The sequence below is a fragment of the Miniopterus natalensis genome, chromosome 12, assembly GCF_054644295.1.
Source record: "Miniopterus natalensis isolate mMinNat1 chromosome 12, mMinNat1.hap1, whole genome shotgun sequence".
NCBI classification, from domain to species: Eukaryota; Metazoa; Chordata; class Mammalia; order Chiroptera; family Miniopteridae; genus Miniopterus; species Miniopterus natalensis.
The window spans coordinates 18,680,699-18,707,856 of record NC_142092.1 but is presented as its reverse complement, the minus strand read 5'-3'; the positions used below and the strand labels follow the sequence as shown (position 1 = coordinate 18,707,856).

The following is a 27,158-nucleotide window of genomic DNA, read 5'->3' as shown; positions in this document are numbered from 1 at the left end:
CAATTATTAATGCCTGGGCTCCACTCCTAGCAACCTCAGTATAATTGAGACCTGGACACTTGTATTTTTGAAAGAGCTCCACAGATGAATCTAGCTTGCAGACAGAGTTAAGAACCAGTGCTTCAAGGCCATGCCTCAGAAGTGTCTGGAGGGCTATTAGGTCTGGGCTGGAGCCTAAGGATTTATTTACATTTCTAACACGTTCCTAGGTGATGCTGATATTGTGGTAAAGTGATCACACTTAAAAAATCATTTTGGTGTAACTAGTCTGCTTGTTTTTTAAAAATCATTATTAGTGATATATTGTTGGGTTAAAAATTAAAATTAAAGAATAGCATTTTATGTGTTTGATTCCTTTTATGTTAAAGAGATGGATATTTCTGTATTTTTTAAATTTATAATGAGTATTTACATTTAATTAAATTTTTTGGAAGAAGCCACATCCACCATAACTAAAAACTTTGTATAGTGCTTCATAGTTGAAGAATCTAATGAGTTTACAGTTTCTAGTAGACCTTTTCAACCATTTAAAATATTTTGTTTGTGGCTTTTTTGTTTTTCTTAATATCTGCAATCTGAAGGATTCTTATGTTTTATATAGGTTTGTGTGTTTTTTAAGATATCTTAATGGACTCCAAATAAAAAGACTCATCCTTGTTCAAGAGAAATTTCAAGCATTTTCAGTTTGGACAGTTTGTTCTTTGAGATGGGAGAAATCCTTTCTTTTTTCTCATCTTAAACAGGCCAGGGGAACCCAGAGCTTTACACTGAGCAGGATGGGGGGGTAAGTGGGAACAGAGAAGAGATGACAGTGCTTATGAGATGGGGCAGTGTTAGTGCAAATGGAACCTTCCAGGTTTGGAAAGAGCAGCAGGAGGCATGACTGTCAGCAACAGGGAATCGGGGATGGAGATGAGAGAGCCGCTGGATTCAGGAGCTTGGTTGGTCTAAGTCGCAGAGTCCGTTCTCAGATTCAGGTCTCTAAGCCTCAGGGTTCGTTCTCTTTTCTGCAAAAACAATTTAAAGGAAAAAAATGTCAGTTCTAATGAACCAACTCTGCAACAAATGCAGCAAATGATAGTTTGCCACAATTATGAATCCTTCAAAAAGTCTCTAGATGGCATTGACTTTCTTCTTTTGTTTCTTGTTTTTGGTGCTATATTTGGATATTGAGAATATGTAGTCCTGAAATGACAGTTTCCAATGTGACTTCCTGTGTTTTTCAGAAATCATCCTCAGCCTTTGATCACTGTGCTTGAACACAGACCTGATTGCTGGCCAGTGCTTTTGCAGCAGCTGACAGCTTTTTTCCAGCAATGCCCTGAAAGGTAATGTAAAATAAAACATCTGAGGGTGATGGAAATGGTATATGCTAATTTTAGAGCTTGGCTTTTTCTTTTTAAGCTGCTTTGACTACAGTGTTTTCACCTGAAGAAATGTCTTCACACATATATAGTTTAATATTTTCTTCTTAAGCGTAAGGAAATAAAAACCTACCAGATTTATTGACTGTTGAAATATTAAATATGAGAAAAGCTATTAAAGAAGTTAAGCATTGGTTAGTTGATTTAAAAAAATTTTTAAATGATACATTATTTTAATAGTTAATTTATATAAAGCAAAATAACACAAATCAGTTTTTCCTAGCAATAATATAAAACAGGGCATAAAGCCTTGACACTCCATGCACAATACATTTAGAAGACAGGTTTCCCCACCTGGAAATTCATTAGTGAGTTGAACTCTCCCTATTAGAAATCTGGGATCAAGTGATAGTGCCAACTGGGACCAGATAGCAACCACATGTGCAGTTAGTTTAGCTTCACAAAGGCCTCCTTAGGGTCCTCAGAGTTACCCCTTTCTTCCATCCTTACTACTATGGCACCAGCTCAGAGCGTCATCTTTTGGCTTTTGCCATTTGTTCCTAACTGACATCTCTACCTCTAATTTCATCTTGCTCAACTCCATTCTCTCCACACCCATCAGAGTGATATATCAAGAGAGCAAATTGTATTGTATCACTCCTTTGCTTAAATCGCCACAAAAAATTGTGGTTTTCAAACTGCACTTGCAATGTATGGGCTGAGTACAGGGAATGCTCCCCTCCACCCCCACCCCTCCAAGTCTATTTTTATAGAACTTGCATGCTGAGATCTGTTGGAAGCTTCTATTGGGGGGGGGGAGTTTGGTTTCTGAAGTAGTTGGAAAATCCCCAGGCTACAGGATAAAATTTAGTATATCATGCTAGGCTCTGTGTATGATACGGCTTCTACCTGTTTCATCAATTTTATCTTCTCTAATCTTTGTCTCACAACTTTTGAATTATGTATTCAGCAGCACACGGACGTCCCACACAGGAAGCAGTGCTGTTCCCTTGCCTCTGTGCTTTTATTAGTACCACCTCACCCTCTTAAATCTTACCCCAACCCTTTCCTGACTAATTTTTCTATTTTAATGCCTCTTTAGGCCTTCTCTCTCCTAGGAAGCCTCTGCTTACCACAGGCTGGGCTAGGTCTCTCTTTTATATGCTCCCATAATTTCAGTTGTGATTTCTAACTTCATTGTACTTACTACATTGTTATATGACTCTCCTCTATTAACTGTGCAACTTCCTAAGGGCAAGGGTAAGACTATCTTGCTATTCTTTGTATTAACAAGGCCTGGCATATTTCTAGGTGCTCTATAAATGCTGCACTTACGTACATGAGGCCCACAGATTGGCACGGCCAAGGTAGTGGGTTGTAGAGTACCTCCTAATATATATTCAGTACCATCATGCAAGGTCATGATAGGGTCCCATTGTCCAGGGCAATCCAGTGCCTGAGTTACATTCACCACACCAACTACATTCGTGTTTTCTTGCCTTGAAGTTCTTACAGTGTCTATAGGTAGATTCTTAGAACACCATTTGAGTCCATAACTTCAACTTTAGATGGAATTTCTAGGCAGGATATATTGCTATAGGGAGTATTAAAGAGAGATAGGGAACCTGGTAATCATCTGCCAGTCAGAAAAATTCATGTGGCATGTGAAGGTATAGTTCACAATAAACATCATTGTTCATTCTTCTCTCACCTAGGATTGCATTTTCTAAGGTAAGATTAATATTTACTAAATAAGTCTTTGTTCAACTATGTCAGAAACCAGAAACAAGTTTATAATAAATTTAATGAAATTTCTCTTTATTAAATAGATAGGGATACTTTTTAAAAGATGTTGCTGCTGATTTGCCAAATTTGTCACTAAGCTTGTTAAGAATATCTTTTTCAACATTTTAATTGACAAGAAATTAGTTTAGCTTTTTATTTTCATTTTAAAGGAGTACTGGGATTTGGAAGTAGTTATTCTAATGAAATTTGTCCAGATATCCATAAGGAAAAAAATATTAGTAGACTAGTTTATTTTCTGATAAGTTTCTACTGACTTATTCCTTTCATTTAAACTCTCAGGTATTAGGGTATACTATCTAGAGCCTTTTGGAGGTTCTACATTATATTAATTTGCAAACAACTTCAGTTGCCTCATTTCTACTTTTACACTATGAGATTATTCTTTGCAGAATGGAATTGTAATTCTGGTTGCATTTTTTCAGCAGACTATTAGTTTCCTGAGATTTAATTTTAGAGTAAGTTAACTTAGTAGTTTTAAGTTGTTTAGAAAAAAAATGGATAATTTAATATAAATAGTGATTCACAACTATGGGAAGGAGGCAAAATGTTGTGAAGATAGCTTGTAATCTAGCTCTTTCTGAATTAGGAATTATTGATTAGACTAGTTGTTTGCATTCATTTTTAATAGTATGTGGAGGTCTGGAAATAAGTTTTTCTTCATGTGAAGGTTTTTGGGGGGCATTATTATTTTTTAAAGTAACTTTTTTTATCCTCAAATGAGGATATGTTTTTTTACTGCTTTTAGAGAGGGAGAGAGAAACATTGATGTGAGAGAGAAACATGGATTGGTTACCTTGCAAAGGCACCCCAACTGGGGATTGAACCCACAACCTAACTATGTGCCCTGACCGGGAATTAAACCCGCAACCTTTTGGTGTATAGGATGGTGCGCCACCCAGCCAGAGTGGGGGCATTATTTTATAGTTAAATTCTGCATTCACTTATAGAGGGCCTTGTGATGTTAAAACTTCACCTTCATGCAACTGAGACTTGTGTAAATTGACAGTAATGTCATGGTCTTTAGATCTGGATTCTTTAAGGTTGTCTAGTCTAACAGGCTTTTCAGGTGAGGGAACTAAGAACACATTAAATGACTGCTCAGGGTCCCATGGCTAGTTAAAGGCAGAGTGGGGCCGAAAGCCTCTGTTTCTGACTCTCGTTCCAGGTCTTCTCCCGCCACCTCTCCCTTATGGTAGACAGAAATATGAAAGATGTATATGTGGGTTCAGGCGCACTTGGTTACATGTGCAAACATTCTTAATCACTTTGGGATTTCAGGTTACGTTTTATATTTTTCCTTTTCTCCTTAAGCCCTATCAATTTCATACGTACAGAAGTGCTGGTTAATCATTAGAATCCACATAGGAAATGCAGTATCTAAAATAGGGACAGATGAAGCCAAGGAGAGTTTTAAATAGCATGATTATACTGTATATTGCCCTTAAAAAAAGTTCAACATTATGCTCCTGATGTCAAATAATAAGTGTCCTGGAGATATATTTCTCTCTATGAACCTTGCATTTCACCTTCATCTCAGAGTAGGAGGAAACTGATAAGCTATTCATGGATGTTCTTGACACCTGGAGAGTATTTATTCTTTGGGGAATACATTATTTGAGAAAGGGGGAAGCAATGTTTCTTAAATCTTTTCTGGAAACCTGTGCTTCGTAGTCTAACTCATAATACATCATCTGCTTGCTTGATCTATGAAGCTGTTCTCAGTTTCCTAAAGTGGATGGTTTGATAAAGATATGCTTCAGTAATAATTATGAAATCAAAGTCCTTTGTTTTTTTGTAGATTATGTAAGTATCTGTGCTCTTGGGGGGGCGGGGGACACACCAACTTCCAGATTGTGGGCTGCATAGAGCAAGGATTTACTCTATTTCTGTTTCTAGCACATACCTATAGGAGTGAATGGTATGCTGTAGGTATTATATACATTTTGCCAAACGAATAAATAAATTAAATCTTACTGATTTGGTAAGTTTAAGATTTTTTTTAATGTTAATGATGTTTTGAAATTGCTGTGGAATGTTTATATTATAAAACTACATTGTTAATCACAATTTAAATACTACTTCTTCTGTGTAGCATTGTGCTTTGCACCTTTTTGTACCCTCCAGTCCAGGAACAGAACTGATTGCCCCTGTTAGAGTCTATGCTTCTTTTTTCCTTAAATTTATTGGGGTGACATTGGCTAATAGGTTCATATAGGTTTTAGGTGTAGATTTTTTAAAAAAAATATATTTTTTGATGTCAAGGAAGGAAGGGGGGGGAAGAGAGAGAGAGAGAGAGAAACATCAGTGATGAGTCATTGTCATTGATTGGCTGCTTCCTGCACATTCCCTGCTGGGGATCAAGCTCACACCCAGGTATGTGCCCTGACCGGGAATTGAACCTCGATCTCCTGGATCCTAGGTCGACGCTCAGCCGCTGAGCCACGCCGGCTGGGCTAGGTGTAGATTTTGATGATACAAGATCTGTATATTGCACTGTGTTCCCACCGACCAAAGTCAAATTATCTTCCATCACCATATATTAGGCCCCCTTCACCCCTCAACCCCCAGAGTCTGTGCTTCTTAAGAACAGATAATGCCTGGTTCATCTTTGTATCTTACCTAATAATTTCTTATGTATAATAAATGTGAAAAACATTAGAATAAAATTATGATATTAATTGGTCCATGCTAATTGTAAAACCGCTCTATAATTTAGTGTAACTGAATCAGTTAATTTAATGATTGAGTATCTGTTTGGAGGCCTACTGTGTACAGTTATTGGTTATACAGAAGTAAACAGAAAGCCATGGTCCATGCCCTCATTTGGCCTATAGTCTGGCAAGGTAGAGAGTTAGTAAATAAATAATGATGATAAGTCATTGTCCTTTGGAAGAACATTGTGAGGCTCTGACCTAGGTTAGGTATCAGGGAAGGCCCCGGCACGTTCTTTTAAAGGAGAGAACTGAAAGATGATGCGCATTAGGTAGAAATAGGAAAGGGAGAAAGGCGCCAGTATTACAGGTCGAGAGAATGGCAAGTGAGAAGGAAGCCTGGACGACTCGGTGGGAGATCGGAAAGCTTAGTGCTCAGTGGAAGATGGAGAACAAGAAATGAGCTGGAAAGATAAGCAGTGGCCCAGTTACGGAGGGTTTGTGAATTGGACTGAACATTTTACCTTAAGGGTAAACTATTAGGCTAGTTAATGACATGATGAAATTTTTATATTTCAAAGGTTGTTTTGGTGTTTTAGTGACTTTGGACTTGAAGTTATTGGGATATATTGAAATTTAAAGATATGAAGATTGGCAAGGTCTTTGTCCTTTGAGGTGGAAGAGCTTACGAGGAAGGACTTGGCAAATTGCCTCACCTCTCTCTACCTCAGGTTCTACATAATTGGGATACAACATATATTTTTCTTATTTCCATACGGTTGTGGTAAGGATCAAATGACTTTAAAGGCATGAAGGGCAGTTACTTGTGCACCGTGTTAACAAGTTGGCAAGTGAATATTGAACTGTTAGGAGCATCTTGGGTTGTCTGTATGGCTTTGTTTTACATAGAACCTCACCTAAAGAGTTCTCCAAAATTGCACGCCTGTGTTATATTCCTGGAAAATGGGCCCTGACATCCGTAGTTCTAAAAAGGTTCTCAGATGATGCCGATGTTCACCAAAAACTGATCCTGGAGATGGAGATCATCGTGGAATAGAAGAATCATGAAAAGAAGCTACGCTTGATGACAACATAGTTCATGTTAGGTCACAAGCTGTTAGTTCGTATTTGACACTTACCTGCTTGATACTCTCTTTAACTCAGTGTCTGCTTCTATGTTCCATGATTTGCAGGTCAGAAGCTTCGTGCGTCCAAATAATGGCACCATTTCTATGGTATCTATATTGTGAACCATCCCAATTACAAGAATATGCTAAACTCAGACTGGCCCTGCTGAAAGTCTTACTTCAACCCCGGGTTCTCTGTGACAAAGAACAGCCATCAGTATTGGAACAACAGATACTTCAGCTGTGTTGCGACATGGTCCCATGTTTGCAGGTAAGGCCTTCCGTTGTCCTTCACTAAGACAGCATCAGCAAGCGCTGATTGTCATTGTCATACAGAGTAGAACCCATGTGCCCTGGCAAACTCGGACACATCCTGGCTCCCGAAATGCTCGCAGGCTTTTGGAAATGATGAAGGAACCAAGTCTAGATTTAACATTAATATATACAATGTTAACTAAATTCACAGTTATGTAAGTCAGCATAGCCCATTTTAGGATTAGTAGGAATGAAAACTTTCCTTTGTTTAAGAAAGGCTTCTCAGAGAAAAGAATCTTAAGTTGAATTTCTCCTTGTGCAAGACACAGAGAGAGGTATAAGAAAGAAAAAAAAGACCTCTGTGCAAATTAGAAAAAGGTGTATGTCAGGGCAGATAGAGCCCTGAGACCCAGGGCTGACCAGCTGAGTGCTGGCTGGATTTCAGTTTCCACATGTCTCCTTACAACATGTGCGGAGTCCCTGATGGATCCTGCTTTTGAGAAGCCCACAGTTTAGTAAGGGAGTTAAACCAAGTATATAAATTTTCGTAATTCAAAGTAGATGGATGAAAGATGTTTAACAGAGGTATGGATAAAATGTCTAGGGAGTTCAGGGGAGAGATAAATTTGAGATAATGTTTCTATAACTGCAGATTTAAAAAAAAAAAACAACAACTCCAGTTGCCAGTGTGTTGTGATTTTAATCCAGTGATTCATTTATCAGGCCATCCAGTTCCATCATGGAGGTTTGTCCTTTGCCTAGCATCTGAGCACCATGCTGCTTAGCTGATGGGGAGAATATTTTTCAAAGTGATTGCTCAGGCCACAGATGACCTGTTTTAAGTTTGTGTTAGCAAGGAATGGAGAGAGTGAATCTTCCCTTTGTGACTCATAAGTTGGCTTTCCTGTAATCAAGGCAGAGAAAAGTGATTTAACATGAATTCTCCCATGGCTTCTCCAAAGCTTTTGTTTTGTGTGGGCAATAAAGCATCGTGTACGCAGAACATCTTGAATTAGGGTACACTTTGCCACACTTCGCTTGCATTACCCGGTTCCCTGCTCTTGGATAGATGTTTTCTGCATCTTTGTGAACCCATATTGGCAAGCTTAAATACTTATTCAAAGTGAGCTCTGTGGATTATTTCTGGGAATAGGTGCTTGTTAATCTAGTTGAGATAGGTGAGAAAAAAGAGGGAGACATCATTTGAAACAACAAATGGAACTAGTGACATAAACACATTTAATCACTTAACATATCGGCTTTATTAGTGAAGAACCTGAGCGTTAGGAAGGATCTTAGCAGCCATATAACCCATTTTCCCACTCATTACAGACATTTCTCATACTTTGTAAAAGAAAGCCGTCCCATGACAAATGAAACAGTGATGGGAAGTGTGCTATTTTGGAAGGCAACCTTTCTTTCTTTTAGCAAGTACTTCTTCTAATTGACCTGCATTTTCCTAAGATTTTAAATTCATTAGTTAAATTCTCAGAACAAAACAAGCTTTTTCAAAAGCCCATCTGCACCCTATCTTGTGTTGGTCTTCTCCCTCCCCTTCCTCCCTCCTTTCTTTCCTTCATTAATTTCTCCACTTCTCCACATGAAATGGTTTCCAGACTTTTCACTGTCCTTTGGCAGGAATTCTCTAGTTTATTGGTGCTCAGATTATGTTCTTTCCTATGAAATGTTCTTCTTAGTGCTGAATTCAGTGCTGACCCATACTGAGCACTGAGCACTTGAATAGAATCACATTAATTAAAAAAATTTTTTTTTAGAAATAGCCATGCCACCGTACTAACCTGTGATCAGATGGTAGTCAGTAGAACTCCTCTTTCCTTTTCTTATTGTGCCAGTTGCCCTTCAATTCTGTATTCTTGAAATTTTCTTTATTGGGACTTACCCGTCTTAAACTTTATTCTTTTCTTTTGTTTTGTTTTTTTAAATATATCTTTATTGATTTCAGAGGGAGGAAAGGAAAGGGAGAAATAGAAATGTCAATGATAGAGTCATTGATTGGCTGCCTCCTGCACTCCCCCGACTGGGGATCGAGCCTGCAACCTGGGCATGTGCCCTGACCGGGAATCGAACCCCAATTGCCTGGATCCTAGGTCGATGCTCAACTGCTGAGCCACGCCCAGCCGGGATTAAACTTTATTCTTGACTTTGGTCCCAGTAGTTCTTTGTTTTTAATTGTGACACCACTCCTCACACTTGTTATCCATTCCGCATGATCTGTTTCTACGTCAAGCTAGAGCACTACTTCAAAATTGTTCTTAAGAATTTTGGTAATGATGAAGGTTAGAGAGCCTTTAATGCTAACTTGTTGAGGTTGTCTTTCCAAGACTTTCTTACAGAAAATTTCAAATATGCATAAAAAATGCATTCAAGGAAATGTCAAACATGAGGCTTTACTTCATTTCAAATCCCTTTCTTTTCTTGGTGGTCTTTTGCCTCTCCCACTGGATATTTGCAAAAAAGCAAAATGACTGAATCTTTCACATTTATTTTTTTATAACCTAGTATTTTGTTATCTCCTCCCCCTTGATCTTATCTTTTTATCTCTTGTTTGCTAGGAATTAGTTTTTCTCTCTGTGTATAACTTAGTCATTTGGGGTTATTATGATGGTGGAGACTGGTGAAAGGTACAGCTGGTCAACTGTAGGCTTTCCTCTTGATGAATTTAACAGATACAGGCTTCTGGTGGAAGCAGATGGTTCATTGCTTGTAATCTCGGAGAAAAGCCAGTATGTCTGCTAGCAGGACCATATCCTTAATGCCGACCCCAGAATTGTGATCAGAACAGCTGGGTTTGAATTGAATTGAGATTTTTCAAGAGCATCCAAGTCTTTCCTACCCAGTACATTAGCCTATTGAGAAGGTACCCATGCCATTTGAATATGGTCTTTCCTTACACCTGCTGAGTGTGGAAATGATGCTCTCAGTTAAGGTTTCTGAGCAAATGCCTTGCAGAAGAAGGACTTAGTAGTGCATTAGAATAGCATGGGAACCCTTTTCTACCAGGTGATTATGCTGCAGTTGTAGAAAGAGTTCATTGGGAGAACTCAAAACCAACTTTAATTTCCTTCAAGATGTTGGCACTGCCATGTAATTTGTCTTAAATATGCATGCAGAGAAGTTAGAAAAATAAATGAAAACAATTGGTGCCAGACAGCAGCAATAAAAATGGTAACAAGTATTTTGTTTAGCGACAGAAAGAAAAGGCAGAGTTGTATAGTTTAACCCCATTTAAACTATACATCTGTACATCTCTTCATCTTAAGGCTTTACAGGTTTAGAGAAAAATATTTTATTAACGTTTCTTGTATAGCTTAAAATTATCCTTTGGTTTGCATATTATTTTAATATCATGACTTTTTAAACAGATGAGAGATTTGATACAGACAACAGAAGTGATGCTGTTCATTGAGGAAGTATATTTAAGCCTTGCACGTGATCCTGTTTTCTGGAAAATTCAGCTCACCGAGCTGACCCTTCAGCTGCTGTGTGTCTGTGAAGTCAGCTTGAACATAACTGGGGAATGCTCATCTTTAATTCACCTTTTGGAGCACAGTGTTGGACTTCTGAGGGAGGTAAGGATAGTAAGAAATTTTATTTTTTTAAAAATATGTTTTTATTGATATCAGAGAGGAAGAGAGAGAGAAAGAGAAACTTCAATGATAAGTCATTGACTGGCTTCCTTCTGCACGCCCCCTACCAGGGATCTGGCCCGCAACGCCGGGCATGTGCCCTGACTGGGAATCAAACCATCCACCTCCCAGTTCATAGGGTGACGCTCAACCACTGAGTCACTTCAGCTGGGCTGGATAGTAAGAAGTTTTAATGTGTTATCACTTAAGTGAGTCTTTTATAAAGGAGCTGGGTGGGTTTGTGCTTTTTATCCTATCAAAGGTGTGTTGCTCTAATATGATTAGATCATACTAAGGTACAACTACAATTAATATCACTTATTATAAAAATGAATCATTAAATACTCCTTAGAGCATCACTTAAGGATCTGCCATGCTGGCAGTTTTTCATTTATTCATATAGAACATAAGTAATGAATATTTATTATATGCCAGACCCTGTAGAATACAAAGATGAAAGGGTACATTCTGCGACCTCAAGGGACTTACAGACATGCAAACAAGTAATTGCAAATGCCTTTACGTATTTAAAGAGCACAATTAAGGAAAGTAGGGTGGGAGTTCAGATTTGAGAAGTCTGAACAGGAGTTTGCCTGGTCCACACCAGAGGCGGGGAAGGCATTGCAGCTGGAGGCCCAGCGTGGGCCCAGACACAACCACGAGAACGAGCAGCATGGCCTGCTCGGGAGCCAGGAAGGCGTTGAGGATTGTCGAGGATCAAGGTGTAGGAGGCAGGCCCAGACTTGTTTGCATTTTATCTTCTAGATAGTAGTATGCTAGTGAGCCTTTTAGCAGAGGTGCCCTGATAAGTTGTGCGTGGAAGATCATGTCGATGGGCGAGTGGAGGATTGCTTAGAGCAGGGCAGCACTTACAGGGCAGGAGGTGAGGAGGGGTGCCTTAGACTGCTAGGGCTGCTATAACAAAATACCATAGACTGGTGGCTTAAGCAACAGAATTTTTTTCTTACAGTTCTAGACAAGGAAGTCCAAGATCAGGGTGTTGGCTGATTTGATCCCCAGCAAGAGCTATCTTCTGGGCTTGTAGACAGCTTTCTTGCTGTGTCCTCCCATGGTAGAGGGAGCAAGAGTGAGCTCTCCATTGTTTCTCCTTGTAAGGACACTGATCTTACTGGAATAGGGCCCTGCTCTTATCTCATTTAACTTCAATTGCTGCTTTACTCCAAAACAGTTGCATTGGCATGTAGGGCTTCAGCATGTGAATTCGGAGTTGGAAGGACACAATTCGATTTATAGCAGGGGACTAATTAGGGAAATGAAACGGGAAAATAAAAATATAGGAGATGACATCAGTAGGGCTTTGTGGTTGATTAGATGGTCAAGGAGAGGGGAGAGGGTCCTTGGTAGAATTTTAGCTTTCTACTTTGGACAACTGGATAGTGTCATTCACTTTGAGAAATGGTAGCTGATTTTAGAGGGAAAATGATAAATTTGATTTGCGATGGGCTTGGTTTAAGATATGTATGGATCATAAATAGTTGGCTGTATGGTTTTAAAATTCAGGATAGAAGCTTAAGCAAAAGGTATAGATTTGTAGACATTTACTTTAGAGTGAGAGTTTAACTATGAGATTGCCTGACGGGGCTTGTGTTGGAACTGCAGGGATGGTTAATATTTGAAGTGTACTGGTCAAGAGGAGTCTGAGGAAGTATGGCTCAAAGATCGTATGACAATCGGAGGATACGGATGACTTGAAAATCAAGGGAAGGAATATCTTAAAAAGGGGAATGGTCAGTATTGTCACGGAGAGAGGACTTAAAGGAAGAGAAAATAAGCACTCTTCTGACACAGCAGGTAGAAGTTTATTCTTCACATTAGAGGAAGCAGTTTCAGTGGAGTGATGGTAGGAACCAGACTGGATTGAGGGAGTGAGTGACAGGTGAGGAAATGGGGAGAGTGAGTGTATTTTGGTGAAAGGAGGGAGCTGATGAAGGCTCAAGTAATTCATTTGTCAATTTGTCAAACTTGTGGTTAGAATGGTGTCATATATGCTGGGACTCCATAGATAATACTGTTTTATATACTATTACATAATGATAACTTGTGTTATATATAATGTATATATTATCTATTGTGTATTATAGTAATATGCATTAATAATATATGGTAATATATATCTGTCATTATGTAATAGCTATTGTATATCATATAAATGTATAGGATGATAAAATCATATCAAACCCCCTCAGATGTAGAATTATATCTATATTATATAGCTATACAATTATATCTATATATAGTTATACCTATTAGGTATATAATAGATAATGTGTAGAAAATATATAGAAAAGCATAGACACATAACATTTTATGGATAAATGTGATATAGAAAATATTACATAGCTAAATTACCAAGAGCTGTGTGTTTTAACTGAACCTCATATTGTTCTTTTGTGCTTGCACTAGATTCTTTTGAATAGTGGACATAATTATCAATTATAACTTTATAAAGTTTAGACTTTTTTACTGTCATTCTCTGACCATCTTATCTCTGCCCCTCCCCCTATACACATTTAGCATATAGTTATTAAGCAGCTTCTATGACAAACACTTTGCTACAAATAATTAGGTGAAAACAGACTAGGTTTGTGAAGCTTAATTCCGGTGAAATGGTTCTAGCTTGTGTGCATAAAAATCACTAGCAGAGCTTATTAAAATGTAAATGCCCGGGGCCTGCCCCTAGAGACATTGAATTAGCAGGACTGAGTGGGGCTTAAGCATCTGTATTTTAAACCAGACCCTCAGGTGATTTTTCTTTTTCATTTTTGCACATAAGGCAAACACCCTAGTAAGCATCACACAGATTGAACTTTTTCAGCCACTACGTAAGTTTCCCACAAGCCTAGTCCTAATCACAACCTCCTCTGTCCTCTGACTGTCCTGACTTCTATAGGAGTATCTTTCCTACATATTAAAAACAGTTTTAACACCTAAATGTGTATGCCTACACATCATAATACAGTTTTGGTGTGCATGATCTTTTAGGTGTCTCTTACCCTAAAGGTGCTCCCCTTCCATTCCCTCTCTCACTTTTTTTTCCTCGAAGTATACAAGGCCGGGAAAAAGTAGGTTTGCTGTTGTGAGTATGTAAAACAGTTTATTCTTATATTGTTATTAATTATTGTATTATTTTTCATCAAACAAGTGTAAACCTACTTTTGCCCCACCATGTGTGTATGGAAAAGCTGGCTCATGTGGGCTGTAGAGTCTTCTGCGTTGTGAATTCTGCTGATTGCATCCTCGTGTGCACTTTGACATGTCTCTCTGACTCCTGATGGATTGGTGGAACTAGGCACTGAGCACAACAGCTACTAACGTCATAAAAAGAAGAGCAACACACTCGTGCTTCTTGATGGAAGAACACACAACTCCCTGTAGTCTTGGAAACAAAAACCAAAACAACAAATTCTGAATCTGATCAAGGCCACCTCGGATCATTCAGCTCTGACCAGGGGACAGGGTTGCCTCAAAGACACGGCCCTGGGAGATAGTGTGAGCCCGGCTGCCATCTCTGTTGTGTCTGCTACAAATACCTTAATGTAGCCTTTGTTACACTTTGTTTTCACTTAAAAAAAACAAAAACAAACACAAAACTCCCACCTTTTCCCCTACTATCTTGTTCACAACAGCATCCCTAGGCCCATCGGTGCCCGGTACATGGGTGGTGCTCAAAAGTATCAACTCCAAGGGTTTGCTGTCATTAAAATTCTAGTGATCTCTGAGGCCAAGCATAAAGGCATTTTCTCCTGTTTTAATATTTGACTTCTTTTTCTAGGCAGGCTCAGAATTAGCCTGGGTTCCCCCAAGAGTAGACTCTGTTTCCCTAAAGGCAAAAGCAGACCTTAGGTTTCCACAAAGCAAAGGCTGATGCCACAGGAGTTCATTTGCAAGTGTGACTGCGGGAAGCAGGTGGGAGAGGGACAAGAAGGGTGAAATATTGACCATGGGAGAGGCAGTGCAAATATCAAGTTGGCCACCGTTAAAGAGCAACTGGCTGCTGCAGCCAGTTCACAGAATATTCTGGAAGCCTCATGGAGTGCCTCAGAGCCCCGCTAAGGATCCAGAATAAAGGGGGAGGTAACTGGCCCCTGGCGTCTGTTGCCCAGTTGTCGAGCTTTGGCCTGCGGGGCTGTCACTGCCGGTGCTGCTCGATCTCGCTGGCCGGAGGCAGGAGGAAGCAGCAGTAACTACGGCAGTGGCGTCAGTATCTGAAGTGGCGCCCGAGGTGTCCAACACAGCTTTCGGTAGCGGACCTCACGAAATGGTACCAGTCTGTGGTGTCCATTAAAACTCAATCAGACAAAAAACCTGTAACCTCTCAGAAGTGCAGGCAGCTCAGGACTATTTAGCTTAGCCCTCGGCAGTGCCTTTTCCTTATTTTTGGTGTCTTGCATCCCCAGCTCTTTTCCTGTCGCCCTCTATTCTGAACAGGCTGGTCTTGTTTCTGCCTTCATACCTTTAAGTTCCAGCCACTTAAAATGCTTCCAGACCATTGCAGAACCCTGAAAAGCTCCTTTGTGACCCTTTCAGCGACAGCTTGTGTGAAAAAGGCTTTCCCATGATAGCATTAGTATACAGTAAGACTTTTGTCTCTGATCCTCCTGGTAGCTGGTAAATTTGAAATTTAAATTCCCTCGCTGGTGGGTTTTTGTTGTTGTTGTTTTTTTTTTATGGACATACAGAATTTGAAATGAAATTGAGGAAAAGATGATGGCAAAGAATCGGGCGGTGGTGTTTACTGTAGCATATTTGTTTCAAGATGCAATTATTCTCAAATAGATAAATTGCTTCATAGTTCTCAACTGTATTTCAAATAGCGAACATGTATAAGCTGCAAAGACATAAATTAGTATATTCCATTCAAAAAATTCACAAAATTTTTCTTTTAGCTGGTTTTTTAAAGCCCATAAGCAAGCACTTTAGAAGATTTTGCAGTTTGATTGATTTCACTTTTAAAAATGACTTAGAGATATATAGTCATTAATTTGTGCCAGAGTTGATAGCATCTCCAAGATGATAACTTCTGAGTGGCTCACACTAAGTTGTTTTCTCTCAAGGGTTTCTTTAACGTGGCTCTGCCTCGTGCATCTTTTTTTCTCTTGCCTGTCCTCATGATTTATAGGTATTTCTGCTCTGCAGGTGCTTCTGTAAAATTTCAGAATGAAGCAATTTTAGCAAAGTGGGGTGGGCCTTTCTTCTTTAGTTCCATAATGTGTTAATGTCTTCTGTACTTAGGATCCTCAAATAACATCTTATATCATTCGCATCTTACTTATTAGAAATTAATGCACGTGCCTTTTCTTTTTCATTTCATTCATATACTTAGTGAAATTAATGATTCTTCAGTTTCTATGGTTATTGCTTTGCTGCATTTAAATATGCTTAATAAAGTACTGTGATTTAAGAATAATCTCTGCCTCCCAAGGCACTAATGTTTCTTTTATTATAATATGATTTATTAAAATGCATTTAGTGTAATTCATTATTCAAGTTATATAGATGTCTGTATTAGATAAGTAGACAACTGAGCTGCTTTCCAGAAATATTCTTAAATTCAGGGTTTCAGGTAGTTTTCAAAGACTTATGTTTTGAGGACTTGCAGATCTATCGAGTTAAGGTGTTATTCCTCTAAATTACTTTATTTTTTAGCCTATTGCTTTTTGGCCAGATATAAGCTGTTGAATTTGTGTATGGCTGCTCTGGCATTCACCAGTTCTTCCTTTAGTAGAGCAGGCTGACTGTAGATAATTCTGTGTCCAGTCATCTCTTGGATCCTTGGAGGATTGGTTCCAGGACCCCTGTGGACACCAAACTGCATGATGCTCAAGTTTCTTATATAAAATAACGTTGTTTTTACATATAGTGTGCACACGGCCTCCCACATACCTTAAATCATCTCTAGATTACTTATAATACCTAATGCAATGTAAATGCTGTGGAAATAGTTGTTATACTGTATTGTTTAGGGGACAATAGAGAATAATGACAAGAAAACATCTGTACCTGTTCAGTACAGATGCAGCCATCATAGGTCTAACTACATAGTGCACGTCAGCAACAATGTAACCTTTTTAAAGATATTTTTGATTTGCAGTTGGTTGAATCTGTGGCTGTAGTTATTTGAATCCGTGGATACAGAGCCCACAGATATGGAGACATGACTATAACAAGTTTATAATCTTTCATGCTGTGAATATACTCTTCCTGGATACATGTTACAAAGCCGTAGCTTGGAGAACTTTCTAATGACTCTTTGTGTTTTCTTCTTTTCTTTAGGATTTTCCTGTTGAACTGGTCATAATTGGAATAGCTTTACTACTTTTACAGGCTCCAGCAAGTCAGCAGAAGGCAATCTTAAGTCTAGGTAAATGCCACTCATTACAGTAAAAAGTAAATATAACGTGTTGGCAGGAGTCCCTTGAACTATATGTATCCTGTATATATGCTATAAAGTCCTGTATATTTTGAGTTTCTGTCCTGGAATTTTCTTAATTATCAAATAGAACCTTCTTTTTCTTGTCCAACAAGGTATTACCTTGTCCAAGGTTTCATCTACCATAACTTACACCTTTACTATTCAAAACTCTTGCCACGTTGGACAAGATTTAATTTATGGCTGTTGAGTAACCTAGCTAGACAAATGAAAGATAACGTTCTTCTGACTGTCCAGTATGATTTAAATGCCGCTGTTACATGAACGTTGCCTGGCTTTCTTGGGTCCAGAATAAGCCGCATGGTAATGGAGGCTCTGTCTGAATTGTGTCATAGGGTGCCACGATGCACTGATGATGCATTCCCACCCTCGTTTTAAAAACATGCTTGAGGTAAATACGATCGTGTAGCTTATTATTCCGGGTGTTTTAATGCATCATGATTTTGTAGGTGAATTGCTCTTGTACTTACAGTCTATCTTGGAAATGGCTTTAGCACATGGAGGAGGACCCTTGGCTCTTTGGCTTTGATTCCTACCCTGCTCTTGCCTCCTGGCCTTACGCTTATTTGTGCCCCTCTTCCTAGTACTTTTCTGAATTATTTTGCCCTTTTTTTTTTTTTTTCTTATGACAGTGCACATGACATCCTCCCATATGTACAGTTTGCTAGTGCTGCTACTTCTGACGGCCACAGATTTTTTAGAACAGCTTTATTGACATGTTATTTACCATAAATTTTACCATTTTTAAGTGTACAATAGTGTCTTTTTACTAAATTTACAGAATTATACAACCAGAACCACAATGTAGTTTGAGAGCATCATCAACTCCCCCCCACCCCTTGCAAATTTTTTGTGCCCGCTTACAGTTAATCTTCATTCCCACCCTTAGCCCCAGGCAAACACTAACGTGCTTTCTGTCTCTATAAATTTGCCTTCTGTGGGTATTTTATATAAATGGATTTTGTTTTTTGACAAGAAATTCCAAAGCTGTAGAGGAACCACATTTTTAATTCTGAAGCTACACTCTTGTGGTTCATGTATAATAGGATGCTATAGGCTCAAACACTCCAATACTTTTATTATTTGTTGGATGGGAGACTTTTTGTTTCATAAACTAGTGTCTCGGATTTGCAGTTACCTTAGGTAGATTGAGTAAATCATATTGGAAACTACTGAGCCAGCATGTCTTGTTGAAAAGTAAGGAACAACTGTTGTTTACTGTATTGGGGACTTGTGTTCAAAAAAATAGACTAACCCAGAGGATGTTGATCATTTCAAGTTTGAAAAATGCGCGGCCTTAATACAGTGTTACGCTTCTTAACTATTAACCCTTGCCTTGATTGTAAATAACAGTTTATAAAAATGCCTGGAAGATTTCTGATACAGAATGTATAAATGTTAGTAATATTTGCATTTCCTGCTTTGTCAAAGGTAATGAATTTCATATCTCAGAGACAATTATGGATTAAGACTAATATTTAGTCAGGAAATGTAAATTAATAGCATTAGAGAAACAGACTTGTACCTCATACTGTATTCAGGTTTGACTTCCAGGTGATTTGATAATAAAATACTGGCAACTCCCTGACCTGATTTAAGGCTTGTAGAAATTTTTGGCTTTGGTGTAGTGGGGATATCAGGTCATCGCTTTGACAGTCTAGCTCGGAAGCCTGTGCGTAATAACATCACTCAGTAAATCAGGGTTCATTCAATAACTGTGAAGAAAAGTACATTTAAGCCTTAACTGGTGCTGTTATTGATGCAGGGGAGACTGTACCTGTAATGAAGTCATTGCACATCTGCATGTATGGTTCCGATGTGTAAGAATGTCCATGTTAGAAAAAGAATCATTTGTAAAACTGGGCTGACTGTTCACGCTGATTGTGGCTGTGAGACTTGCCCCATCTGCTTCTCGGCAACTCAAATGGAAAGCTCGCCCTGCTCCTCCGAGCTTGCCTACTGATCTCTTCACACGGTGCTCAGCCGGCTTGCAGGGGACGCGCCCCTGCTCCCCACTGAGCAGGAACTCTGCCGTCCCGTGGTTCCGTTTGTTGAAGGCGGTGGAAGGATCTGACAGAACAGGACAAAAGTGGGATTGTGTATTGAAGAAATTTGTACTGACCTAAAAAAGAGCTGATTTACACCTATGATATGCGGTGTGTATTTTTTCTAAGAGGATCATCAGGTTTTCAGTTATGTACAGGAATAACTTGTTTTAGATACTGATTTTTATGTTTTATTTCTAAAAATAAGATTTATCATCTTAGTTATATGTCTGACCCAGTTGTAAAGGGGTAAGAAAAGTTTTTGCATATCACCCTTAGACATAACAGCGTTTTGTTTCACTGTGGTATTGGTTTTTAAAAACATGAATTGTTGTTTTGATGAATAGCTCTGAAACTCCTCTCCTTTGCTGAGGGTAAGAAAATTCCGAAGTCATCCTTGCTGCTAGTAATGCCAGTTCTGCAGATATTATCTTCTACTGCCTTGGAAGACTGCATGTCCATGGGTGAAGACGGTCCCTCGAGGCAGCAGTTGGCTCTGAAACTTTTGGAAATGGTACAGCAGGGCTGTTACAGAGATGAGCCCCAAAAGGTAATGCAGTTCATCCTTATCACGCTTAAAGGTAAAGTGGGAATGTGGGACTTGGGTCTGTGCAGGTAACCTCACCTCCTGATGGAGCATGTGTTTGGGTTTAAACTCTTTGTGTACTTTGCCATGTTATCAGGCAGTTGTGTAGATGTTAGAATATTTTTCTGGACAGCGGGAGGGGAGGGTAGTCCTGTTGTGAAATGCTTTGGAAATGCTGTATAATCCTTTCTCTCCGAGTTTTCAGTCTACATGAGTAGTTAAAGGTCCTGAGGAATCCTGCAGAAAAGGAACTGGTTCTGTTTCAGCGAGTGCTTATCCCCCTTATTTGGGCATGGGCTCCTTTTTCCCCCGACATACTGTTTAATAAGTGCAGCATGTTGTTGGATCTGGGACAGTCCAAGGTGGGACGTCTCCTCCAATGCCCAGATGCTCTGGGATCTGTAAGAATGAAGATTTCATTTTTGAACATGGCATCTTAGGCCACATTCCCTGGCATCCTGGGTGTTGGGTGTCCTGTTTGTATCCCTACTCTGCTGCCTTCAGTTGGAAGATGGCAGGCCTGTCGCAAGCCGTTCCTCTTCCTGCCTGCTGGGCACACCCATTCTGCTTTGTCAGTCTCACTGTTCCTGTTACTTTTCACATTATTGTATTATAGGCTGGGTTCTAGGCCAATATTTGCCAGACCTTTTCTCTTTTGGTACTTCAGTTTTGCCTTCAGTGAAAATTACTTCCCAACTACTGCTCTTACAGGGATCGAATTGAGGATATAATAAAATGAAACTAGTGAAGCATCTTAAGTCTCCATGGAGAGAGGAATTACATAAATGCAAGCGAGTACCATAGTCGTTCCATCTGCAAAAGCAGATACCCCTAATCATGTATTGTAAATGTTCTAGCAGCAAAAATCCAGGCATTGTTACTGTGTTTGAGCATGCAGCAGAAACTAGCCTAAAGGCAAATGGATCGTCTCCTACAGCTTCCTAAACCCTATTTGTTTGAAACTTTATAACTTGAAATATGTAACTGATTTGCATTAAGAGAAGGAAGTTCTTGCATCTGCCCTAATAGGAGTATAAAATGTGGCTAAACATTTCTAGTAGCTTTTTACCTTTCCTCTTGACTTGCCCGTGCAGAACATTGATTGGATTCTGAATGGGGTTGGGATAGGGCAGGTTGTACTGTGTGTAAGAGCTCTCTTCCTTTAAATTGTGATATTTACTGAGGCTCCTACTGCTTAAGTACGCAGCTTACTGTTTGCTCAGGTGTGTGAATCTTATTTATCAACCCTAATAGTGAGACTTTCTCTTCAGCGGCTGGGTAAGAGGGAGGAGGAAGGAATACTTGAGGGCTGTGAACACCTCCTGATGATAGTGTGGTGCTTGAGGCTTTCATTTTTTTCTTCTATTGGAATTTAAAAGGAATTAGTAAGTCCTGGATCTTAGGCTTCCATCATTAACTTTGGTTAGCATGGATATTGAGGATGTTGTGGGTTGTCTTTTGATGATCAATCACTTCTCCAAGCTTCTCAACTCTTGACTAGATTCTTCATAGAGGTGGACACCAGAAAGACCCTCTTGAGGCTTTATCCAACCCCGTCTTCTGTTTCTGGTCTGGGAGTGATTAAATTCCCTTTAAAAAAAAAAATTTTTATTTTAATTCTTATTTTTATTACTGTTGGGTGACATTGGTTAATAAGATCATATGGGTCTCAAGTGTACATTTCTGTGATCCGTGATCTGTATATTGCAATTGTGTACCCACCACCCAAAGTCAGATCATCTTCTGTCACCATGTATTTGGCCCCCTCTCCCTTTACTGCCCCGTCCCCCCCTTTACTGCCCCGTCCCCTTCCTTCTGGTAGCTGCCGTACTCTCTGTGCCTCTGCGTTTCAGTTTCACATCCCACATGAGTGAAATCACATGGCTCTTAGCTTTTTCTGACTGACTTGTTTCTTATTGTTGATATTTAAAATACTTGAACATTTTTATCAAAAGCTTTAAAAAATATTCTCAATTCTTTACATCTGTAAAGGATGTTTTACAACCATTTAATATTTATTGAAATGCTATTTTTTGTATGGTTTTCTCTTACTTTTTGAGATATAATTCACCTAGTAAAATATTCTTTTAATTTTAAGCACCCACTTTCTCCTCTGAAACACACCTACCAGCACATTCACAGGTTCTCCCACAGGCTGGGGGCCGGGATTTGGTAGTTGGTGCTGAGGGGAAACCCTTGGTTGCGTCACTGTCCTGGGACAATGCCAGTGAACTAGACTCGTCTCTCATTGGGCCGGAGAGACTGTCCTGTGATAACTTATCCAACACTATGCCTTTCTCCTGCTACTGTAACTTCAGGCAAACGAACAAGAAACAGAGCCTAAACCTCGACATAATAGTTCAAGTAAAGTAGGACTGATTACCAGTTTTATTTTTCTCTCCTAGAGATGACGGTGATATTTCCCTGTATCTTGCAACTTTAGATATCGTGTTAAGTGCTTTATTCATACTGTATCATTATCTACCTCAGTAATGTTGGTGGGAAGGTAGCTATAACTTCCATTTTACAAATGAAAAAAGTAAGGGTCAGAGAGAGTATGCAACAGCCAATAGCTGCCATGGCTGTGCTGAAGGTTTTGTCTTTCAAATCTCAAGTCCAATGCTATGTTATTAGTCTAAAGAAATTGACTCTAGTCTTTAATGAATTTCATTTTGGGGGAAACAAGTATTTTTAGAGAGAAAGAACCATAATAAATTTAAATATTTAATTTAAAAAATTTATAATTTTAATAAATTATACATAAAAATGGTTCAAAGATTATAAAATAGTATACAATGAGTTGTGTCCTTCTCACCCTTGATTCCAGTTGTCCAGTTCCCCATCCTCTCAAATAGAAAATGAAAGTTAGTGTATATTTTTATTTGTCTAGATATTTTTCTTTGCATATAAAAGCAAATACAGAAACATAGTATCCCCCCACCATTAAAAGTTAAAAATATAATTGATATCATTCCAGGCATACGATTTGTATCTTGTATTTTCATTTAGGAGATCTTTGTATATCATTAAAGGTGGAGCTTCCTTATTTGCTTTTACAATGGCATTTACCTCTTTTTAAAATACGATTTTTATTGATTTGAGAGAGAGAGAGAGAAGGGAGAGGAGAGAGAGACAAACATCAGCGAGAGAGAAACATTGGTTGGCTGCCTCCTGCATGCCCCCTCCTGGTAATAGAACCCGAAACCCAGGCATGTGCCCTGACCTCAAGATGCATGATACTGGGCTCAACTGACTGAGCTACACCAGCCACGGCATTTACTTTCAAATAAATATTTTCTCTACTTTTAAGCATACACTCCAGATACTGAAGACCTATGTCCTCACAAAAACTTTTGTAGGAATATTCATAGCAGTCTTATACATAACAGCCAAATAGTGGAAAGAACCATAATGTCCATTAATTGATGTATGGATGTACCATTTTTATCCATTCAATAGAATATTATTTGACAATGAAATGAAGTATCGATACCAGCTACAATGTGGAAGCAAACATACCAAATGAAAGAAGCCGGCCAAAAAAGACCCCATGCTGTGTGATTCCTATCCTACGCAACAGCCAGAAGAGAAACGGGGCGCGGACTAGTGGTTGCGAGGGGGCGGGGGCGGCCTGAATGAAGAGGGATGGCTAATGGGCATGGGGCTTCCTTTTGGGGTGACGATGGTTACACAACTCTATGAATTACTAAAATCCACTGAGTCGTAAACTTTAGATAATGGAATTTATGTTATGTGACTTATAGCCCAATAAAACTTATTTTTAACTGAATTTATTGGGGCTGCATTGGTTAATAAAATCATACAGGTTTCAAGTGTATGACTCAATAAAGCATCCTCTGCGTAATGCATCGTGTGCCATCGCCCGAAGTCAAGCCTCTTTCCATCCCCATTTACCCCCTTCCCCTCTGGCCGCCACTGCGCTGCTGTCGGTGTCTGTGGGTCCTGTATGTATGTATCTGCTTAATCCCTTCGCCTTTTACTTAAAAACTTCATAAAGCTTAACTTTTACTTCCATCCTTTCAGTTGTCCTGATCTCTTACATGTCAGCCTTCAGTAGCATAACCTAGAGATTCCTAGTTGTATCTACTGCTGCTCTCAATTATTTTGTTAGCCGGCTGTCCGTAATGCCTCTTCCATGTGCGTGGCCGCTCCTGAGCCATTTGCGCGCACAGCTCGCCTTGGCAGAGTTCTGTCCCTTCTCTGTCCCCGACTGCACTGTTTTATTTCAGTGAGGAGTCGCGTCAGATCGACTTAAGCATAACATCTTCTTTGGGTATCATTTCCGTTTAGAGCTGCCAGGCCGTTTCTTATCGCAGAAGTTCTCCCCAGCTCTTACTGAATTCCCAGGCCCCGCTGCACCAGCTCTGTTCCTATCAACATACCGTGTGTTATAAAAACGGACCCTCCTCAGCCCAAGCCTGCCGCCTGCCCGGGGCTGCCTCTTCCCCGGCCTGGAGCTGGGCAGACGCAGTGTGTGGCTGTTTTGTTTTGTTTTTCTCTTTCCTCTTACTGGTGAATACTTTCGTAGTGATAACGGCTTTTCCAACTGGTGTTGCCTCTGGATCTTATTTATTGATCCATTTTTTTTTCTTTCTGGGAGCAAATGATAAATAAGAGGAAAGGTAGTGACAAACTGTTCCAGAATTCCTTGTAACAACTGTTTCTCCCCGTGTCATTCTATTAGCTCAAATATGTGCAGAGAGGTTTGGGACAGGCATTGGAGATTTTGTATTCATTTTGTTGGAAAGGTTGATTTCTTTCAATGAAATATAAAATATATTTCTGATCAGTATATTTATCATTATATTCATGCCTTTTTTTTTTTTTTTTTTTTGCATTTATTTTTCAGCTGTCCTGCAAGCTTGAGTTCCCCGTAACCAGCACGTATGGTTCAATATTCACAACCTGGAGGATCTTTGAAGTGATGCGAGAAGAGTCTGCAGCCAGTGACTGGCTGGCTTCAGTGGAGTCCTTGCTGCCTATCACTACAACGATCCCCGTGCATGTTCTGCTGCTGCTGGTTCACCTCCTTGTTGAAGATACAGGACAGAATCTTCGCCAAATACTGAAGGTCACTACAGAATTAGCCCAGGCAGATTCCTCTCAGGTAAAGAGAGAAAATAATGGAACAGCAATGGGGGCAAAGCTGAACTACTGGAAATGTAGATTATTCTTACTTTGTGGATAACTTTTATTGGTTTTAAATTGTGGGTTGATGCAAATGCTTCTTTAATGAAAGTGCACTGTGCAAGGAAATCTGCGCAAGATTCTATTCTGGTGTCTTGTTTATGCGTGAATTTGCTAATTTGAGGTCCGCTGGTTAACTCTTGCAGCTTATTTAAGATGCATATCCCTTAGTTCTAATATTGACCTTTTAAGATAAATGCAAATTAATTGAATTTAAAGGTGCCTATATGATAGACATTAATCTCTCTTAACTTGTTGCAATTTGATCCTCTCTTGATTCAGTCATTTAATAAACTGAAAAATATTGGGTCCTTTCTATCTATGGTATTGATCAACATGTCGGGATGTGAGGATAAATAGTTGTTCTTGCTATCTGCACGGAAATTGGAGTGTAATAAGAAAACAGTCAGACATTAATAAGACTCTCCACCACCACCTTTTAAACGAATCATGTATTTAGCACAGCGCTCTGTAATTTTTTGCCCCCATTGGATAGGATCTGTAGGATGTATTTCCTTTGAAGGGGTTTTCGAATCAAGTAGGTATGGTATTTTTATTTTCTGTTTATTGGTATCTGTGCTTGTATTTTCAAGCACAGTGAGGAAAACATCCATCTCTTTAAGGAAAACTATGTGTTTCTGTAGGAAAAACATTGGTGGGAAGGTGGAGAAATGTTTATTTAAGATATGAAGTTAATGTGTTTGGAATTTGTTTTTGTCCCCAACTTGTCATGCTCATTCCTTTTTGCCAAGGAAATAACTGCTGCTATCTCAGAGTTTTCCTGTGACTAGACTGCCTTTGGTCTGGTTCTGCAAGTGGGTCTGTAATGTACTCCAAGTACCTTGGTCTCATGGTGTATGTATAATGGGACTCATTTCAACTTGCTTCCTACTCTGTCTCTCCCTTCACCTTCCCTAGTGATCTCGCTTCTACCAAATGTTTGCTTTCAGTGTTGACACTTCGTTAGATATTCTCTAGAATAGATATCGTCCAGATAATGTCTGGAGATTATCTAAAGAAGTTATACAGTAGGTTACCTGATCTGTGTGTGCCACTGTGGTAGAACATGTATTGCAGACAATACGTATATATGCCCATACTCAAGAAATGCACTGAGCCTTTGAAATTCTAGAGTGATACTTTTGGTTACAAGTAACAGAAACCTGCCTGTTCTAAACTGTTTTTATTCCCTCTAGAATGTCAAACAACCATGGCCTACTCAGTGTATCATTGCACAGTTTTTTCTTTAAAAAAATGTTTTTATTGATTTTAGAGAGAGAGAGAGGAACATTGATGAGAGAGCAACATCATTAATTGGCTGCCTCCTGTATGCTCCCTCCTGGGGACTGGGCCCACAACCCGGGCATGTGCCCTGACCAGGAACAAAACCCGGTGACCTCTTGGTGCCTGGGTTGATGCTCAACCACTGAGCCACACCGGTGGGGCATTGTGGGGCATTGCACAATTTCTTTCCTGCCTCTGTGAATTGAATTGGCTGGAAGCCCAAAGCCTTCTCACCTAATATTCACAGCCCAAAAGGAGGAGCATTGTAGAGATTTGGGATTGGCTTTGCTTGGGTCACGTGCCCACCCTGGGTCAACCGTTATGGCAGGACAGTGGAGCACTTCACATGACTATCCTCGGTAGAATGGAGGTGGGTGAAGTGTCAGGGTCCTCACATTATCTATGCCACCAGGATCACATGGAATGAGGGAGGGATGAGTCCCCAAAGGCAAAGTAGTTTCCTGGTTTAAAAAAAAGGAGTTTGCAAAACAGGAAAAAAATGTGGAGATCATCTTAGCATTTTGAGGACACTGAAATGCTCTGAGTTTCACGTGTTTCAGGTGAGCTACCATTATTCCCCCGCCTCTGAGCTCTCAGGTAGTTGTGCAGGGTGCCAGAGTCCTTAGCTGGTAGCTTCTGGCCCCCTGATGCTTACCTACTTACCCCAGTATCCTTACAGTATTTTTCATGTGTGCCATGAAATGGAAAAGGTTGGGAAGCACTAGAGTGACCAT

The 27,158-nt window shown here is 39.5% G+C and overlaps 1 protein-coding gene across 2 annotated transcripts in view; it reads left to right on the top strand.

Moving 5' to 3' along the window:
• The window catches only part of FOCAD (focadhesin), a 256,025-nt gene that overhangs the window by 61,761 nt on the left and 167,106 nt on the right, over positions 1–27,158 (top strand). For both annotated transcript variants that reach the window (XM_087822637.1, XM_087822638.1), the window contains 6 exons: positions 1,227–1,328; positions 7,015–7,219; positions 10,587–10,793; positions 17,145–17,232; positions 19,694–19,896; positions 24,803–25,060. In XM_087822637.1, the coding sequence (XP_087678763.1) occupies positions 1,227–1,328; positions 7,015–7,219; positions 10,587–10,793; positions 17,145–17,232; positions 19,694–19,896; positions 24,803–25,060 (1,063 nt within the window). The remainder of the gene's footprint in view (positions 1–1,226; positions 1,329–7,014; positions 7,220–10,586; positions 10,794–17,144; positions 17,233–19,693; positions 19,897–24,802; positions 25,061–27,158) is intronic.